This window comes from Epargyreus clarus, unplaced genomic scaffold, assembly GCF_041222505.1.
Source record: "Epargyreus clarus isolate Ecla_fem2 unplaced genomic scaffold, WU_Ecla_fem_2.2 ptg000021l, whole genome shotgun sequence".
Classification (NCBI taxonomy): Eukaryota; Metazoa; Arthropoda; class Insecta; order Lepidoptera; family Hesperiidae; genus Epargyreus; species Epargyreus clarus.
Genome location: NW_027332228.1, coordinates 1,130,004 through 1,151,009, shown reverse-complemented (window position 1 = coordinate 1,151,009; position 21,006 = coordinate 1,130,004). Strand labels below are relative to the sequence as shown.

At 35.8% G+C, this 21,006-nt stretch overlaps 2 protein-coding genes across 3 annotated transcripts; one reads left to right on the top strand and one right to left on the bottom strand.

The window, feature by feature from the left end:
* The first annotated feature begins 2,688 nt into the window (after nt 1-2,688).
* Nucleotides 2,689-12,364, top strand: LOC140750741 (uncharacterized). 2 transcript variants are annotated; one of them, XM_073084444.1, is made up of 4 exons: nt 2,689-3,294; nt 4,615-4,861; nt 4,967-5,041; nt 7,495-12,364. In XM_073084444.1, the coding sequence occupies exons 2-4, from the start codon at nt 4,621-4,623 to the stop codon at nt 9,807-9,809; spliced, it is 2,631 nt and encodes an 876-aa protein (XP_072940545.1). In that variant the 5' UTR covers nt 2,689-3,294; nt 4,615-4,620; the 3' UTR covers nt 9,810-12,364. The 2 variants fall into 2 exon arrangements, with proteins under 2 accessions (XP_072940545.1, XP_072940544.1); XM_073084443.1 differs by lacking the exon at nt 2,689-3,294 and adding an exon at nt 3,678-4,062.
* vimar (visceral mesodermal armadillo-repeats) lies at nt 11,070-19,356 on the bottom strand. The gene is made up of 7 exons (XM_073084445.1): nt 19,169-19,356; nt 18,334-19,089; nt 17,805-17,972; nt 17,231-17,413; nt 16,719-16,985; nt 15,794-15,948; nt 11,070-14,701 (listed from the first exon to the last, which is right to left on the bottom strand). Exons 1-7 carry the CDS (start codon nt 19,173-19,175, stop codon nt 14,285-14,287), a joined length of 1,953 nt encoding a protein of 650 aa, XP_072940546.1. The 5' UTR covers nt 19,176-19,356; the 3' UTR covers nt 11,070-14,284.
* Nucleotides 19,357-21,006: the final 1,650 nt, after the last annotated feature.

Genomic DNA, 21,006 nt, shown 5'->3' with positions numbered 1-21,006 from the left:
AATAGTTCCTTGGAACACTCATCATTGTAAAGCCGGTAGAACACACAGAGGGAACCTATGTCCCTCCGTAGGCTTAAAGGTTCTAACCGACCGAATCAGTACGTCGGTGCCAGGCACATTCAACATTTTCACGAAAAATAAGAAATACCTAGTTCAATAACAATCACTTTATAACAAGCAATACAATGTGTGATTCGCGAAACAAATACCTGCGCCACAGTATAAGGACCGTATTTGTACCGTGCCTACGCATCCGCCGGTCACAGGTCGTAATATGGTGATATTCACTAAGTGATATTATTCATCGATGTATGAAGTTTAGAAGAGTACGCCGTATAGCACGCACACGAAAGAATGAGACAAAAGCAATTTTGTTTCTTGAATGAATCCCCGATCCGACGAGCGTAAGCGGGCAGTGTAGCCAACCCTACAGTTTTAACTAGGTATACAGTTGTTTGGAAGTTCTCTCAGTTTTTAGTTTAGGCATAATGTTTAAGACTTTTGACATTTAATTTGATTAAAACTTTGATAATTACATAATTTATGTAACGGAATCTTTGAACTCTAAATTTTTAGCTACTTTTAACGGTCCGATTAACTTAAAGATTTGAACAATTATCAACAACCGATGACAATACACTATTTTGATAATTTTATACCATTCTCAAATCAGGATTAACGATTTTCCTTGTGCGATTTAAGCGTGGTTTTTAGTTTTTAAACTATAATTATATTGTTTTTTAAGTCTCTCCCTGTAATGTATTCTATTTATTACTAAAATTAAATGATATAAAATGATAAAAAAGACAAAGATGTAGATTGTTAGTTTTTTCAGCCATATCTACACGAAATGCTGGGGTTGGCAACACTGTAAGCGGGTCAGAAATGATCGAGTCCTAAAACGTAGTCACGGTACAAATATAGATTCTTATACTGTGACGTAGTGGTTATATTCCACAGAGTATTATCACAATATAAGGATATACAGTATTTTATCTTCATACAAACGCACGAAACGCAAGCCACGCCTACTCGCCTCGGGCCGGTACTAACTCGGTACACGAACATTCGTGAATGTGCCACGGTGACGAGCGGGTGATGTGACGGTTTTGTAAGATATTTTGTTGTTTCAAGAATAATATGGCGAAGAAAAGTTATAGATTATATTGTGTTGTTTTTGGTTGCTTCAATTCGTCAATAACACATCCAGATATAACATTTTTTAAACTGCCTGGAAACTCCGAAAGGTAAGACAATTACAATGATTTTTATGTTAATACTAGATACTTAATCTACTAGGTACTACTACTACTAAATTAGATTAGTTTTTAATTAATACAATTTGATATTTTAAAAAAATACGTATGATTGTTGTAATTTTGGTTCAGTAGACAGGTGTCAGAGCTTGTTATTTGAGGTTATCCCTCTTCTGAATTAATAGAATAAAACTATTTCTTCGACCAATTTACAACTTTTATTATTCCCGCGCAAAATAAAACTCGAAACTGTTGATAAACGAAGGGCTTGCTTGCACAACGCACGCGTCGTATTTATTCGTCGTCGCGCGGCGCAACAAAGGCTGAGTGCGTGGCTTAGCGGCCTTTCGGCACCCGTTTGTTCGCGCGATATGCCGCCGAGGGACTATTCTGAATGAGGTAATATAAATATTAGAAAATGAGAATTGATCTTAATTTATTTAGATCAATATTTTATTATTGTTGTATTATTTTAAGATCGTCAAAAATAAGAAACTACCATTTGAAAAGTATTTTCTTGATAGGTCAACACCTTTGTTTACATTTTGGACACCCAATTATGAATCGGAGTATAGATTATATTAAAATTATTATTAGATATTTAAACTAAATTTTGCATAATTTGTGTTAATTTATAAGCTATCATGTCGAACATATTTCATATTTTATTGTTGTAACTGTCAAGTACCCAATTATAAGAATAGTTTTTATTACGTAATATATATCTACATATTAAGAAACATAACATGCATTTTCATTCAACACTTTCTATATAATTAACTATAGCATTCATTTGTTTAAATAAAAAAATACAACATTTACAATCAAAAAATTAAAAAGAAAGTCAAGTATGCAGATGTAATTAAAAAACTGTAGGCAGGCAGCCCTAACGCGTTACCGTGCCCAGCGCAACCGTAGGTATCTAATTCAAGGTCAGGGCCGAGTTAAATTACTGTATATCCTTATACTGTGGTATTATTATATACATGTTATAGAGAGGCAACTCTACGTATTTTTGTCTCCCCTAAAGCGCCTCTAGTGGCCTGCCTCAGAACTACTCATGGGTTTTACATACATACCTATAGATACCTATTATATATTAATTATTATTCATTATATGCATTAACACGAACTATAAATGACTGTGTTCCAAAGATTTACATTTACATTATACTTCTTTCTTTCTCAATTTCGATACAAGAACAAAAATACATTTACATACTTAACAAAATTTCAGAAAGATACAAAAATTGTGACGTTGTGAATTGGAAAAGTCTGTCTCCCTTACCACACCCTTCAAACCGGAACACAGCAGCGCCTAACACTGCTGTTATTAGGTAGAAATAGGTGTGGCGGTGGTTCCGCCGGAGTCGAACCACAAAAGGTTCTACCACCTTCAAATCTTCGAATCACGCTCCTTTCTAGTTGATGTTAAAGATACAACGTACGTGGGAGGCATCAAATATGTACAGTTGTCTCAACAGTGTCTCTCTGAAGTGCAAAAACAACTTTTCAAATTAGAAACGATTAACGAAGTTGCGGACATTTGACAACAGACACATCATTTTGACAGTTAACTGTCACTCCGTCGCCATTTTAATTTGAAGCTTCCGGGGCGAGTCGTTACGTGGCGCTAGTATCTGCACAAAAAGTCATTTTGTATGGAAGTGTGCTCCCCGTTATATTCTCTTTGGAGTCTTATCTGAAAACCAACGATCCGCGCAGTTACATTTAGGCCGTGACGATCATTTTCGGTCGACCAATCGTCAATCGACACAGGTCTAATAGGATTTCCTATAGATATTTATGGAAGAAAGAAGCGCAGTGAAATTTAGTACTGTGGAAAGTTTTACCGAACCTTTATATTAGTGAGTGATTTTTTGAAGTGGGGAAAAGTGTTGATCTTTTTGAATGAATTTGTATTTATTCATTTGAGTACTTGTGAATTTATAAATAGCTTTGTGCCGCACTCAAAAACAACTCTCAAACATTGACTAAAAGTTTTGTATTGAGTATTGTAGGTACATACTATACCTAGGTATGTTTAAATTGTCTTGTTTTTATCAATTTCACAAATCAGATTTTGTATTTTTGTAAATAACTAATATATTAATGGTCTGTTCTACTTGTGTGGATATTTTAATCACTAGGGAAGTCGAGTTGTAGTTATAGTATCATATTATAGAAAATACAATATTATTTTCGTAGTCAGATATTAGTAAAGATTACTCACTCCTAACAAGAAAATGTAACCAGTTTTTACGATTGAAATTGTTACTGTCATCTATTTTCGTGTTTGATCATTTTTTTTTTTTTTTATTATATAGGAGTGGCAAACGAGCATGCAGTCCACCTGGTGGTAAGTGGCTACTGCCGCCCATGGACATCTGTAATCAACCCCAGATAGGATTAGATATTCCTACCTGAGGTCGGCCACAGATGCGCCGCTACCCCTGAGGACTAAGCTGGAATGCCTCGGAAAAGTCTGTCTCCCTTACCACACCCTTCAAAACGGAACACAGCAGCACCTAACACTGCTGTTATTAGGTAGAAATAGGCGTGGCGGTGGTGCCGCCGGAGCCGAACTACAAAGGGTTCTACCACCTTTAAAAATTTAAGCAGGATTTAAGCAGGAAACGATATTTCTCCGCACTTTTTCTTCGATTTCGTGTTATTGCACCACTTAAATGCGCATGTCGGCATTGCTCCGCGTATATTACACCATGACATGCCACCATGCCATTAATTGGCTGATACATTTGTCTGCCGTTTAAGCCACTTAATGGCTTCTTTCAATTACAAGGCGGTGAGATATTTATACTGATCTATGTTCGTAGTAAACAACTCTTTAGTGAATGACGTCATCTTTATTTCTAATTTGTCACAACTTGTTGTTCTTATCAAGGTCAATCGTTACACGTCGTGTATAGTCCGCGTAAAACTCGCCATATCAAATTGTATGACTACATCTGCTCGCAACAATTTCAAAGCGGACTAGCAGTTTGGCGCGTACTATACATCCAGTACTTCATATTGTACAAGCACAAAATAAAAACTAATTTGTGGTACATGTGTGTGTATATTCTTATATAGAATAAAGAGGTGTGTGTATACTTATATAGGAAAAAGAAGGATAAAGAGAATAATGATTATTAAAAAAAAGACCCACTGAGTTTCTTACCGGATCTTCTCAGTAGAAGTCGCTTTACGATCCGGTAGTAGTATAAGAAAAATATTGTAACTGACAATTTGTAAGTGCCGCCATTGGCCTATACAAAATAAATATATTTCATTTCATTTCATAGGCATTTTAGACCTTTGATTAAGTACATGTGACTAGTTTTTGTTTTTGTTTTAGATAAGGATGACCAATAAGGATGATAAAAAATTATTTTCCGTAGTGCACTTCCTATCACCTTTTAAGGGTATTGATGAATACGTATGCGTGCCTAGTTCCTGGATAGTGTCGAGACCATTCGATAGGAGAGTAATCGTTTCATATCCTAATGACGAAAATCCAGGTCAAACGAAGGATCGAGTTAGACAGGAAAATGTACCAAATAAAGATTGGAAAATGTATATTGCCGACATCAAACATGATACAGGTACCATTGCATTAGTATCTACTATTCATAAGTGAATTATCAAATGTTTAGTAAACTTATAAGATTATCCGAAAGTAAATAAGCCAGTGAAGCGTTTTTTTCCAGAGACGTACGAGGAAGCTGAAAACTGGATAGCGACAAGAGGAAGGAAGCTTAATGAGGAAGTTTCGAAAACAAAAGGTAGGAAATAAATGAAGTGTCAAGTAATCTATCTACTATATGTACTATTATTAGCGTTCTAAACGAAAAATCGAAAAACGAAACCCTTATAGGATCACTCTTGCGTCTGACCGTCAGTCTGTCACAGCCACTTTGCTCCGAAACTACCGGACTTCCGTATGCCTTTCTGTGACCCAAAAACGAAGGGATAATGCAATCAACTGAATTTTCAATTGCTGGGTGAGTTTTTGGCGGGCGAAATAAAAAAAACAGTTTGGCAAACTGTATCGTGTGGCATATCACATGAAAGAGCTTGTCGTGGACATCTCAAATACATTTTGTTATATTTTCATCAATCTGTAATAATAAAGTTATTCAAAAAGGAAGACGAAAAGCGTCAAACGAATCACACGACGCAAACTCGACGGGTTTATGTCGTTTAATTATAAAGTTGTCATGGTCATCTCCTATCACAATCATCAGATCTTGGACTGTGGACCCGAGTCCTTGTCAATACGAATCAAACAAGCCTAAACCCGAGTAAGTTGCGTCGCTTAATTACAGAGGTTCCATGGCCATCGTCCAGCTCCATTAAAAAATCCTGGATACCATTTAGAACTGGAGTCCTTGTCAAAAGAAACGAACCCAAACTCGATGCCTTCAGCCAGCTCCATATCACATTAATATTATATTGTCACGCGTTCTACGCTTTCAAATTGTCAGCTAATTTGTATAACTGGAAGTGGGTCAAATTTGACTAGCAAGATTTGACCATATCTAACATACATACATGCAAACATTGTAAATGAAATACGAGTAGGTACAAACTTAGATACGTAGAGACTTACGAGTAGATAAAAAATTCAATTTCAATTTCAAACTAATCATTTTTAATTTATCATTGTATGGTCATATTTTGCCAACCCGATTCCGACATATTTTTACCGGATGAATAAGATAATAATTATTCTTCATAATACTATAAACTATTCATAAAACACCATAAGCCTATAACTATTTAATTATAAATATTCATAAAGTAAACGGGAGAATAATAGAATTTAATAAATAAACTGTTCGTATGGATTTTCGAATTACGAAAAAGTTTTGTGATCGGACGATTTACATCCGAATCATACGATTGATTAGGTTATGTTGGAACATAAAATAAAATATAAAACTAAGCGACGAGGATGCGGCAGCGCCCTATGAGCGGTGGTTCAATTTATGTCATGTACGAAAAAAAACTTGTTATTTCGCTTGTAAATGCCTTATCGTTAAGTCGATTCACACAAAATAATATACAATAAAATAACATAAAACAAAATAAGATGTAACAAAAATTGATTACTTTTTTAGTCTTTCGTTAATAAATTAAAAACCACTACTTACGTGTTAAGTAATTTAAAAGACTGTAAGTAAGACTGTAAGTAATTTAAAAGGGAATGTAAAATAAAAGTTCCCAATACCCAGAACTCTACCACTATTATTGATGACTTCAATTTAACGCCGAATATTGGTCTCTACGCGCCCGTTACGGCATAGACGCTTTACGGGTGACGGCGTAGTCGTCGGCTAGTTCTGAAGTCAGCGCTTACTTAGTCGCTGGATCACGACATGAATAATGTGTCCAATATGAGCGTATATTGGTCATGCTGTTTATGCAAACAGTGTAAAAAAATGAGATTTAAATTTTTCATTAACGCAGAGGCATACTGCCTAAGACCCTTTTATAAATATCCGACAGCATGAAATGACTTAGGCCTGGAAGCACCACTGCGTCATCAGGGTTGAGGAACGGAATATAAAATTTTTCATCTTATGTCAACATCTTTTACCAACCTTATTATATATACGAATGCAACCAATGGCTTACTTCTAAAGTTTAGGTTAGAGGCACCTCTGCATCATCAGGGTTAAAGAGTTGAAGGTCAAATTTTCCGCATATGTGTCTGCTTTGCAAACTTATCTACGTAAGCATCAAATATTTACTTGTGTAATTACTGCATGAACATAAATAAGTTAGTCGTTCGATACCCGTAATAATAGATGAAGCATATTTTTTAACATGCTAACTGTCATATAAAATAGATTTCATCCATTAAACAGATACATAATGTATGGGGCAATATGTTCTCCATTTAAAGTGTTAAATTTAGTACGGAACCTTTTCCACCCGGATTTAACTCGCACTTCTCCGGTTGTCCGGTTTATGGGTTCGTACACAAAACTGCGATGCGACGTCGCATCGCAAAAATCTGCGAGCTCCCTCGACGCATCGCAAGAACTTGCGAATTGATTCGCATCGCACAGTGGTTGTTGTTGTTGGTCACCCTGAGAGACGCTACGCCGCACGATATCGCATCGCAGCAATTCGCATCGCAATTTTCTGCGTTGCGAATTCGCTTCGCGTCGCATCGCAGTTTTGTGTTCGAGCCCTATTATTGATACTTCTTCACTACGATTTGTTTCAGATACTCAACCAGAGCCTGTGTTGAGTAGGAAACTACGTAGTGCCTGTCAGCCTTTCGGGTCAGATCCTAACTCAAAGAAGCCTCCGCCGACCGTTGCTGACATTGTTAGTAAATCTACAAGCATGTTGCCGGAGTGCTCGAAGCAAGATTCATCTTTAATCATTAAGGACAATCAGATTGGTCAGGCGAAGACTATTTCTACTATTAACACTGAACCAAATACAGATCCAAGCTCTCAACCTGGAATTATTAAAGAAAATCAGTCAGTTTATACATCGTCAAGGCATTATATTTCATCAATATTATCAAGTAAAGAACAACCTTTATCAAAGAGTAAAAGAGGTCGACCACCAAAGCGTTGTAGTGAGCAACAACGTTCATCTAAAGCCCAAGACTGTCAACGACAATTAAGCATGTCAATTGCCAATATGAATGAACCTGATCAAGATACCGAGAGATATAAAAAAGCTCAGCACGAATTTGTCAAAAAACAATTACTATCTTCTATAAGGGCTACTCAAACTATTCTAAACACCCTAGAACAGACTCCTAATCCAAAGAACGAGGGAACCTCTCCACTTCTGCGTCATGAACACTCACTTCCAGAGCCGCATCAGCGTGAAGTATCTGCTGGGCAATTAGAGGCACCAAAGTCTAAGTACATTCAGCCCTATGAACACGTCAAATTACCTCTTCTGCACGTCGATAGCACTTTATGTTCAAATCCCCAACCGCAAGGACTACAAAGAAAACGCCCAGTTGAAGCGACTTACAACCACCAAAGGCCACGTTTGCAAGGCTTTAATAATAACAGAATGCCTGTTTCTCATCATGAACTCAGCCGGGAAAGGCTACCTTCTCAGTCGATCTATTCCGAATACAGAAATAGTCATGGAGCAATGAAAAAATTTGAACATTCTGTTAGTGGGGAAGCCACTCTTGAAAACACAATCACAAAAAATACTCCTATGCCTTATCCATCAAACTTCACGACGCAATTCAGTTCAATACCACACCTACCAGCCCAAAATCACTTACAACAAGCACAATTTAAGGGTTCTTTAGTCAATAACGAACGATTTAATATAGGAGAAAAAATTGGTCACAGAGTTTCCTTACCTCAAAATACCATAAACACATCAGCTGCACAAGATCTCACAAAGCTGGCTCAATATATTCCAACTGATTTGCAGCAAATCGAACACATGCAAACTAGACTTCCAATGCCAACAATGACACAAAGCATTGATCAGAGACTTTATCTTCCGAATAGAGGAGGATTTTCTGCACAAATTCAAGTTAACCAGTACAGTCAGCTACTTCTACATAATGGAAATCAAGAACCGTGCATAGCAAGTACCTCGATTGACCAGTCTCTTGGATTATTGCCGCGTACTTATCATATACCTACGTCTCGAGAAGTCACCCTGAGGACAAGACCATTTGCTACGCCGACGATTCAAAGTCAGGCACATCTTAATGCTAAGTCAAGCTATGTATTTCAAAACCTCGATATACAAAAAAGGCAAAATCAAAGTCATACCGAATATCATAATAGGGATTTACCAGTTGTTTCAGAATACCGTACTGTAACTCAGACTCAGACTCAGACTGTGGAATCAAAACCCACTACACAAGACTCCGAGGCTCAGACTGTGGAATGGACATCTACTACACAAGACTCCGAGACTCAGACTGTGGAATCAAAACCTACTACACAGGACTCCGAGACTCAGACTGTGGAATCATTTTATCGACCACAAGCAACACAATCAGCTCTAGAGTATAGCAGGAATGTTTACCTAAACCTTCGCACGAAAAAATATGTGGTTGATCAGGCCACCGAAACGGATTCGATGATGAACGTCAATCACTGTTTAGATAAAGTTGCTGTACCAACCGTTTCTGAGAGCATTTCGAAAGTTGTGGATAGTGCTAGTCATACAGACGAAGGGTTGACGGAGGGACAAAGGTTCATGTATAAAGAAACTATTTCAGATACCGATATCGCAATAGCAACCGATACTGATTCTGAATGTGAGATTGAATCAGATTACGAAGTCATTCCAGAGACTTTCCGGAAAACTTCGAAAACTGTACATAATGCACCAGAAAATCAGAAAACACAACCTAGAAGAATTGCTGAGCAGGATATAATGCAAGTATTTGGTACATTCCTCAGTGAAATTGAAAATAATTTGTCTATTTCATATGATATGTTAAACTGCTTACAAAATTCGACCATCATAGGTGGACAAGCATACCAAACAGTGCTAGATAAATTAGCCTCAACAGCGGCCTCAAAGAGAATATAATCACGACGTTTTAAGCGGCCTCTCAGATTTCTTCGTCTTCGCTTAACAATATGACGTCACAAAGTCCACACATTGCTATAGAAAAATTGGTGAACTTTGAGTCAGCGTATTTGTTACCAGAACATACCATATTATATTCAATTATTTGTTTAATCATAAGTATAATTTTTTTAAATATTGTTTTGTAGGTTTTTTTATGAATTAGGTTAGTATTGTAAATAATGAAATATAAGTTGTACGTATGTATATGAATAAAAACATTATTTTAATTATGAAGTACATTATAATTTATAACATAAATTATGTATGTACACCGGACAAACAGATCGAATTGTATACAAGTAAGATATGTCCGCGCGTAGCTGCCAGCGCAGATGTGCGCTGAAGCGGGCAGGCATTCCTCCCAAAGAGTATACAAATACTGTGTAAATTCCTCCATTTGCGCCAATAGCGAAAAGACGCTCCGCTTCCTACATCCTGCAGGCAACTTCGTGGAGTTTAGTTTGTTCAGATCATTTTGATGAGACTGATTTATATGCAATGATATTTTATTACCATTTATGTTTATACGTAACAAAATGTCGAGTGCGTCGAATAATTAGAGGCGCATATCCAACAAAGGTATTTTTATTATCTTCTTATACTGTTTCGTTTTTCTTCATAATTAGGCCAAGTTAAATCCAAATGAGTTGATGTTGTAAACAAATATGGCGACCCCATAGATATAGGATGTCATAGCGAAAAAATTCTTAGTCTATGGGCGACCCAATATCATGTCAAAATTTATAGACAGTTTTAAGGCTGACCAAACAGACCGCGCATTTTTTGTTTTATCTAATCTACAGTAAATTGTTTATTCATTATTTTCTACAAATAGTCCAATTAAATGTTACATTTAGGTTGCAATTGTCAGAGGACGCAATTATATTTTTTGGATGTCAAGATTCAGTGAAAAGCTAAAAAACTAAAGCTAAACTCTATGGCTAAAGTTGAGAACCGGAATTTAGATTAATTTTATAAAGATATAGGTATAGATTGAAGTAGCAAACGATAGTCCACCTGATGGTACATAGGTACACCCGCCCGGGGAGGGTCGGATAGAGGCAGACCGCCCCTTCCGCCCCACCCTTGTCCGCTAGACCAAAAGAGAACACCATGATCAAATCTCTAGTCGTTATACAAAGTTATAATAAGCTTTTAGGATAACATCTTCAATAAATACTCGGGTGCATAGGGATAGTAAGTATAATAAAACTAGCATTTAAAGAAATAATGTGTAGTAGTTTTAACAAGTTTAGAACATTTTACGACATCCAAAAGAACTGCTTTTAGTGGTAAATTTACCGAGTTGTTGTTTTAAAGATTTAATTGAATATAACATAATTCCAATAGTTCTATATTTGATCAAATGAATATTTTACTTGCTAAAAGTAGTTCTTCAAATATCATTTAAACTACTCGTAAGTAAATGGGACGAGTAAATATTTGAAAGCTAGATTTTATATAATATATTAATAATATACAATAGGTAGGTATGTGCACTTACATTAATTAACATTAATAATTGTACTCTTGGAGTATTAATCACTTATTATTATTTTGTATTGCTGTCATTTAGTATTATAGATTAAGTATGATCTATGGAAGTTGCACTTAAAAAATTAAGCAGCCGTTCTAACATGACCATATTTTTGTCAAATTGGGTTCTCTTTCTTTCCTGCTCCAATGTGGATTGGCCAACTCGAGTCGAGTTTCAATATGATTTAGTTATTAAGAGTTGTACGATTATTTATTGAAATATATTCCGTAAATATAAATATAAAAAGTTTAAAACTAATAGTATCGTTTGCATGATAATATGTTTTTGATATTATAAAGTTAATTAAAACAATATTGTTAGTGATTCTACATGAGTATGACATGCAATAAATGTTATTATATAAGTGCAACAGCCAAAATCAACCTCGAAATATACAAAGTTGTTACCTTAAATAAGATTCTATACAATGTATAATTCTCAGAAATACTACACAGACAGAACTATTATGTTGCATGTGTAACTATATAGATTTCAAATTATACCAAGCAATAGTAAGTACAATATAGTAGTACATTGTTTCAAATCCATAGATACATCCCTGTGTGTCTTACTACCAGTTTATCATCTACGATAAGAGCAAGCCCTCTTGCAGCCAATATTAATATTCTATCTATCCAATGTTTTGCCCACCAACCATCGCCACGTGACAATTATTAATAAGTTATTAAACAATGTCAGGTTGCAATCTTTGGTAGATGAAATGTGTAGATATAGACTAATATTATTACAACCATCGTTAAGCAACGCTATTTATAATTTAATATTGTATTATTTCTTAGGTAAATTTAAATATTATTTCTGTTACAAATATAAAATAAAACATTGTAAAATAATATAAGAAAAAACAAATGCAGGTTAGTCTGATATTCCCTTTATACGAATAAAACTTGCGTTTCTATATACATATGTAAATTAGCGAGTGTAATATTGTTGGTAAAATACAAAATTAGTAAAATCGGGTGTTTTATTTATCTACGCGCGTAAAAGAATTTAAATTACTTTTTGGAGTATTTAATAATAAAACAATAACATAGTGTATCTATAAATAATTACCTACATGCCAAATAAGTGATACTATTCTAATAATATAAAAACCCCATCCAAATCCAACCAGGTGCATCTATATAGTTTAATACAGAACCTCCTTTTTAAAAGTCGGTTAAAAATAATGTGTTGAAGAACATGAAGCTGTTTAGTAAATATTGCATTATTTATATTATGATATCACTGCTATCAGCTAAAAAAAAACAATATTTATTTATTTGTTGACGTATCTATCGATTTAAATGCATGCATTCTCATATGTAGGTACATTAAAATAAGAACATTTTAAGGCGATTGCGATTTTGGTTTCGCCAAAGATTCTTTTATCATATAAAATATTTATAAACACAAAAAATACTTAGAAATAGAATAATACATAATTTAACATTTGGGGTAGTTTCAAGTGTAAATAAACCCAAATGCAGTCGTAGCCAAATATGTGTGTTTGGGATGAATATTTTTACTTTAACAATAATATGCATTTATGTTATAATTTAGTGTAAAAATATAGTTTTACACACAATTATTTAGAATATAATTTTAGTATTTAAGAAAGCGGAACATCGAGACATGGAATGTATAGGTCCCAGCAAATATTCTTACATATTCCACTTTAGAAAACAACTTAGATATTTCCAACGTCATCCAGGGTAGATTTACATATAGTAGAATTTACGTAAAAAGGGCTATGGATTATTAAGTTAATACTAATAATAACTTTTTATGCATCTAATATTGCACGACCTATATGCATGTAAACCCTTATACGCCCTTTTCTTTCTCTTAGTGACAGTATCGGGTTGCTGTGCTTCTATTTTGGCGAATATAATAAAGCAGAATTCGTACGAGCCGATTAATCTAATCTGTATGAGTAAAAGCTCTTTAAATGCATTAAAAACTGTACTTTACTTATGGTCAGAGGAGACTACTTAACACGAGGTGAACTGCTAAATGATCTAGACATTCGAACATTCGAACACCTTTATGTTAAGACTTAAATAATTTATTTTTTTATCTAACATTATTTTTTTTTAGCTATCAATAAAATTGATAAAATATTAATATTGTGTGTACGCCACCTAAACACAGTATTAGGCATAAATCTCACTAGCGTCTTCATAAAATGCCTTACAAATATATATTTTTTAATTGCAAACTGGGTATTGAAAGTACGATCCGAGCACATTACGTGTGAATCTATCCATATGAGTATGCAATGGAACATTAAACATATTTATTGAAAATTGCTTTAAAGTTTGTAAAATTGAACGATCCTATTTACTTCGTTAATGTGTTGAAATAGAATAATTTAAGATAAAATTTTGAACAATTCTTATAACATATAATCGATCCCTAGGATTTTTTTTATAAGTATCCTCTCTATGAAGCGAATTCAAAAATGTCGTATGGTGTTTCATATTGCCAAGCGCTTCCAAAGTATAGCAAAAAGTCTAGTCTCTAGTGCATCAAATATTATGCAAAAACTTCGTTTAAAATAAGTTATATTTTTAAAGAATTAAAACTTCATATAAGGTATAACTTCGTCCATGTACTGAAACCCAAAGTATTAACTGTGATTATAATTTTTATTGTATTTAATTATTAAAAAATAATTTCAAATGATTACAGATAATATGTATCTAGGTTCAAAGATTACAAGGGCTTCAGCAGTTGGAATGTAAGTTACAGCCATATAATAAATGTCTTCGTGTTTTGTACCTCCTTCAAATCCGAAGAGCTTAAGCGACATAACCAACATACATTGGCAAAAGAGTAAATCATTATATACTCTAGATTCATAAAGAAATGCAGTGATCACACCAAATGTCGCTCACTCCTTGCTGTGATCTATTATGGTGGAAATCACACCGTGGATGCACTTCCTAAGGTCCTCGTTGAAGTCTTTTCTGGATTCGGCGAACTTTTTCAGGGCCTCTGGTACTTTAGCTTGCTTGTAGTCGACGGCTAGCTTGTTGTTTTTGCCCGTTATATCGAGAAATGCCATCAGATTCTCGGCTACTTCCACTGGCATCTTCGCGCAGTTGGTTTCAATCAACACGGACACGTGTTTCCCGATTTCCGATTTAATCAACTGCGTGACGAGGCTGTTCTCGTAGTCTACGTCCTGTTCGGTGCGCTTGGTGAGCGACTCTATGGAGAGCAGAGTGAGAGCGAGGATGGCCTCGTTCTGCATGACAGAGTGAGATGCGACTAGCATGTTCACTAGGCTCGATACACAGCCTTCCACCTGGAAATTATTAATTTTCATTTGTGATTTAATTTGTATTGCTGTGATAGTGATTTATAACAGTTTGAGTTATTGCCCAATGACGGTGATAGAAATTTGGCCTTTTAATTGGGGGTGTGAGGTTTGATTTAATATTGATTAATTATCAGTAATGGACAACGGGTGGTAATAGTGGTGGTGATTCTGACAAGTTGCATGGCGGAGTAGTTACCATACACTGCTCTGCCTTACAATGTATTTTGGATTCGATTGTGATATCTATATGATGAATGTAAATTTCTATTTTGGGTAAAGGTGTTGGCAGCTGATGATCCATAAGGGTAAGTTGAGGTTTATGCTCTGATGTCCTTGGATCTGGGTATTTAAGTAATCGTTTCTATGCGTCCATTATAAATTATTTCTGTTAATTATACTTAACTTACAATAAATAAAATTGCACTCATGTCACGGGAAAAATTGAAGTAGGGTTACGAGAGTAAAAAGGGTTATTTCAAACAATTTTGAAGGTAGTTCAACCCTTTGTGGTTCGACTTTGGCGGCATCACCACCACACCTTTTTCTGCCTTATAACAGCGATGTTAAGCGCTGCTATGTTCTGGTTTAAAGAGTGTGGTAAGGGTACTTTCATACTTTCATTTGAGGTGTTCCAGCTTAGTCCTCAGGAGTAGCGGCGCGTCTGGGGCCGACCTTAGGTAGGATTATCTAATCGTATCTGGGGTTGACTACAGATGTCCATTTTCACCAAATTTTATATGCATTTGCAGTAGGTCTGGCAATCAGTTACTATCTACTTTTCATACCCCTAAGTGATAAGGGTTGTTTACCCTGAACATTTTTTATTACAACGTTTGCCGCGTCAGCTAGTTATAAATAAAATAGTTTAACCTAATGATTAGGCAGACATGCTACCTGATGGAAAGTAGTCAACGCCGCTTATGGATATTTGCAACACCAGAGGAGTCGCCGGCCTTGGATGAGAGCTCTTTTTGCACTTTTTTTGAAGAGTCCCATGTCATAGCGCTCCGGGAATACTTCAGGAGGAAGCTCAGTCCACATCTTATTCATGTCCTATTAGTGTGAGTATAAGTGTACCTGCACGAGCGTGGCCCAGCAGCGGCGCGCGTGGCGCACGGCCCACGCCAGCAGGCGCGGCGCCTCGCCCGCCGCGCCCGCGTGCTCCGCGCCGCCCCAGCGCGCCGCCGCGCGCAGCGCCGCCGGGCACGACGCCACCGAGCGCGCCACGCCCTCTGCACACCAGTTGGGCAATATGATCTAACTGCTGATCACTAACTACGATTACATATAGTAATCAGTCATTAAAAGTCATAGACATTAACTCATTCCTAACACGAAAATGTAACCAGTTTTGACAATTGAAATTGTCACTGTCATCTATTTTCGTCTTTAAAACATTTAAAAAATGTAGTTTTTAGATTATTTACCAAAGAAATGATATTTCCTTTTTCTTTGATTTCGTGTTTTTGGACCACTTAACTGCGTACGTCGGCATTGTTCCACGTAAATTGCACCATAACAGCCATTAAATGGCTGACATAACTGTCAGCCGTTTAAGTTATTTATAGACTTCCTTCAATTACAAGGCGATGAGATATCTACACTTATCTATGTTTTACCCGACTACAGTGGGTAATATTTTTCGAGCATATATTCGTTTGTCCCACTTTTTAAACCGCCCTAAAGAATCCCTTTTCAATACTCTAAGAGTGAGCATTATAAAATAGTTTAAATTCTTTATATTGCAGGTAAATGTCTTCTGTTTCAAAACACATATCATTTTAACAATAAATCAAATCTTAAGCAAGTAATCACATTTTCAATATACTGAACTCAAAGTACTCTGCGTGCGATTGCCTACCGTCTTAGACACAATTTAATACAAAATTACGCATTTGAGCGTGCCACTTCCGCGTTACTGCTTCCCTCCTTGCTGATTCCGAGAAAACAGCCGCGCGCTTGTTGGCGGGCGGCACCGTCAGGGCGGCAGCGCGGCACTCACCTTGCCCGTCCACCAGCATGCGGATGGCCGCGAGCAGCTTGTACGCGACGTGGTGGTCGGCGACGGCGGGCAGCGCGCGCAGCAGCAGCGGCGCCGCGCGGCCGCGCGCCGCCGCCGCGCGCTTGTTGGCGGCCGGCACCGTCAGGTTGCGCAGCGCCGCCAGCGCCGCGTGCTGCAGCTTGCGCACGGTGCCGGCCTCCAGCGGCTGCGGCGCGTGCGGGTCCGCCGCCATGCGCACGCTGAAGCCGTGGTACAGCTCGAATATGTCTGCAAGGCATGGACGGGGAGCTGTAGAATTGGCGATCCAAGGCAGTAGCGTGGGTTCACGCTGTGTCCATGTAGAATATGTTTTCTTCATCTATACTTTGGTCCACGATAAATAGTTATACAATATATAAATGAATATAAAAAATCCCCTTAACTATCCTATTACATACACTCAAATACGCTACCCCAAAATTGTCACACAACATATTTTCCTACTTTCTCTTGTACACAAGTAATCAACTCACCAAGAAGTTTATCAAAAATTTTGTCCTCCATCATTTGGATGCAATAGTCATCCTGGCGTGCGAAGTTGCCTATCGCCAATATAGCAGTGGTCAGCAAGTTATAGTTGGGGGAGTCCAGCCATTTCACCATCGTGAGGTACACCTCTCCCACTCCTTTATTGTACAGGATGTGCATGGCCTCATCTGAAAGAATATTAATTAGTGCTGATTAACTTTTATTTAGCTTTTATAAATGATTATAAAATACAAGCATTTATCATCTATTTAGCCATTAAGAAATTTAAAAAAAAAATTGTATACTGCTGAACCATGATTTTTAAGGTTCTTTCTATTAGCAAAATTTTATGGTTGTACAAAGCCCGTTAGTCAGTGTGAATTTTCAAAAGTTAATCTGTAGTATATCTTTTTTTATATAAGGAATTTTTTTATTTAATTTCATGTGAATAAACTCTCCAATTTGAACTTTGTATTTTTTCCTAATCGATAAGAGTTTCATTAAATTAATTCTTTCAACTATAACTATACAAAAGCATATACAATTAAAAAAATATATTTGAAAGTTTATCATGCTTACCACCAGTTAAAACAATGATGATGAGATCGCAGGCCTGCTTCATCACAGCTTCAACTTCTGCATCATCAGCATTCATATCACCAGCTTCATGCCTTTGCACCAGGTGTTCTAACCGGACACAGACCAACTGAACACCATCTTCTTTAGCTAGAAGGGTCTTGACCGAATCTGACAATTAGTAGTAATAGAATGTATCAAAACCAGATGTATATATGTTTTTGAGAAAATTGTTGTGATTTACATAAACATTTTTAAAAGTTGGTAACAAAAAATGTAGTAAATTGTGTAAATATAGTAATTAGGAATAAGATCCAAATTTTCTCATCTATTATATTGAACTTCTAATGCAACCTTTCTAAGCAGTGCTAAATGTTTTTATATCGTATAAAATGGAGTAGGAAATTTCCTTTAATATTTGATTACAGGAGTCCATGGGCTTTACTGTAAAAGTTATACCTGTTTATTTCTTCTAAAATATTATTTTAAGAAAGGTCCACTTAGATACTTTAAGCATATGTCTTCATCTTACCATGTTCAGCTTGATTGTGCAAATGTTCTAAACACAACTCAGAAATCTCAACATTAGTAGTCTCTTTGAGTACATTGAGGACTGCTTTGTTGACATCCTCATGAAACAGGAACTCCGGAGTATTGTCATTTATGACACTCAATATCAACAGAGGTGTATAGATGACATCATCTTCCATATCATTTTTTAATAACTCGGATACTAATATCTTACACTGTGTGTCTATAACTCCTTCTTGAACAAGAGATTCAGTATACTGTTGCCCACCGATAGCATAGTTCAGTATCGTCTTATCCACTAGTATTTTGATTTCATTCAAATTTGTTGAATTATTAGCTAATGTTGCTTCAAGCAGCTTCCGGAGAATCTTAACTCCATTGTTCTCAAGAATAATATTCCTTGCAGAATCACAGTCACAACACAAGTTTCCTAGTGATCTACAAGATTGCTTTATGAGTTCAATTTTGTCAGAGGTCACTTTGTCTAGTAATGACAGTATAGGAAGTATGATGTCTTTCTGAGCGTATGTTTCTCTTTTATCTTCGCATTTAACGAGTTCAGAAATCGCTTGAACAGTTAACAGCACTATAGCTTCATCGCTACTGTGCAACAAGGTTTTAAGACACGAAGAAACATCATATTCATAACTCTTCCCAGCAGAAATAATATCATTTAACTTTGCTTTCAAATCGCTCGCATTACTTATGTTCTGGATGACTAGAGTTTCTAATGAGGTAGATTTCTTTGCCGAAGGACCTAAAATAGGACAAAAAGTTAATTTATATTTGTTTCGAATCATAACGCAGTGTACGACCGTAAAATTTAATTAATTTACCCTCCATATTTAAACCCTTATAAAAAGACTATGATTAGTAAGTGTATAGTGCAAGCTGTATATTATCATTTAATGAACACGCAGTATTAACATTTTCAGTGTTTTCTATTAATATTGACACAAAATAGAAAATACTAGCGTAAAAACAACGGCACGAGAATCGATGCGATTTGACAACTTTGATAAATTTTGACACAAAACTATTTGTCAAACATAATAAATGTCATTTGTCAAAATTTATGAAAATGCGTTTCGTTCCATTTTACTTTCATATTTATAAGATATGTACTTAATATATTAATAATTTTATTTTAAAAATAATTTCCGTTTTTCCGATATTGGATCATAAACAATTAATAATAATATGAACCACGTGTCTTTAGGGTCTTATCCAAGTATTAAAATTGATAAGCTGATTTGGGCAATACTCTGACGAAAAGATAGATAGTAACTTATGACTTTTGCTACTATTATATCTAGTATTATAATTAGGGTTCCAAGATGTACTTACGTTGTGAGAGTGATACAAAGAATCTTATCATTGTATTGTCAACTATCAATTATATTTAAGTATTCATGTATTAATAGATACACGGCAATAAACTATCAGACGACAATTAGACAAATAACAACAACATGATTATTAAGGTCATGTCGAACTCAAATTTTCCAAGACCGTACGAAGATTAATAAAATAACAATTAAGAACATAGGTATTTATAATACGTATAGTCATCAAACATAAATACAATGAAATCAAATCAAACGTAAATATAATATCCCTTTATTATTTACTTGTTAGACTGGTAATTATAGGAATTCAATTGGTTACACAAGTATAATACCTCGGACCAATTTATAATATTACTAGTGGTGCCCGCGGCTTCGCCCACATTTTAAAGAAAGTACCTGCATTGGCATGACAGTGGTGCCATCTGTCGAAAATTGGTCTTACCAACTCCCAAACCCTCGTGGGCTCTTGGACAACAACTTTTCTAAAGATCATCACCTGATAAAATGCATAGTTTCCGATTCTATAACTACTTCCGAATTAAAAATTAATTAAAAAACCTTTTCCCACGGACTAAATTGTGAATCTAAACCATTCTCAAGTCCCCTTGAACACACAAAACTAATTTCATCAAAATCAGTCCAGTCGTTTAGGAGGAGTTCAGTGACATACACACGCACATAAGAAATATATATATAAAGATTTATTTCTTGCGGATTTTAATTACAGGTCAAAGATACATAATTATTATAAGTATATACACGTTTTTAATATTATATCCTGAAGGGGCAATTGATATTGGAATCTGCATAATCTTATAATAGGACTAAGACTCAGACCTATTGTGGACTGAGCGAATTGCAAATATTTTTATAACATTACTAGCTGATCCGGCAAACGTTGTATTACCATATAAATAAAAAATGTTAAGGGTGAACACTTAGGGGTATGAAAAATAGATAGTAGCCGATTCTCAGACCTAATGAATATGCATATAAAATTTGGTAAAAATCGGTAAAGCCGTTTCGGAGGAGTACGGTAAGTAACACTGTGACACGAGAATTTTATACTTAAGATTTTTCTTAAACTTCTCTGACTTTATTACTTAATAACTGGTAAATGGGAATTGAGAAGTCTTTTTTTAAAGATTACAGTAGCAAACGAGTATGCGGGTAATTAAGCAGTCCACTCCATCATCATCTACCTATTACTGTCCCATTGCTGGGCACGGGTCGCCTCCCAGAATGAGTAGGATAAGGCCATAGTCTACCGCGCTGGCCAAGTGCGTATTGGTAGACTTCACGTACCTTTGAGATTTTTTGTTATA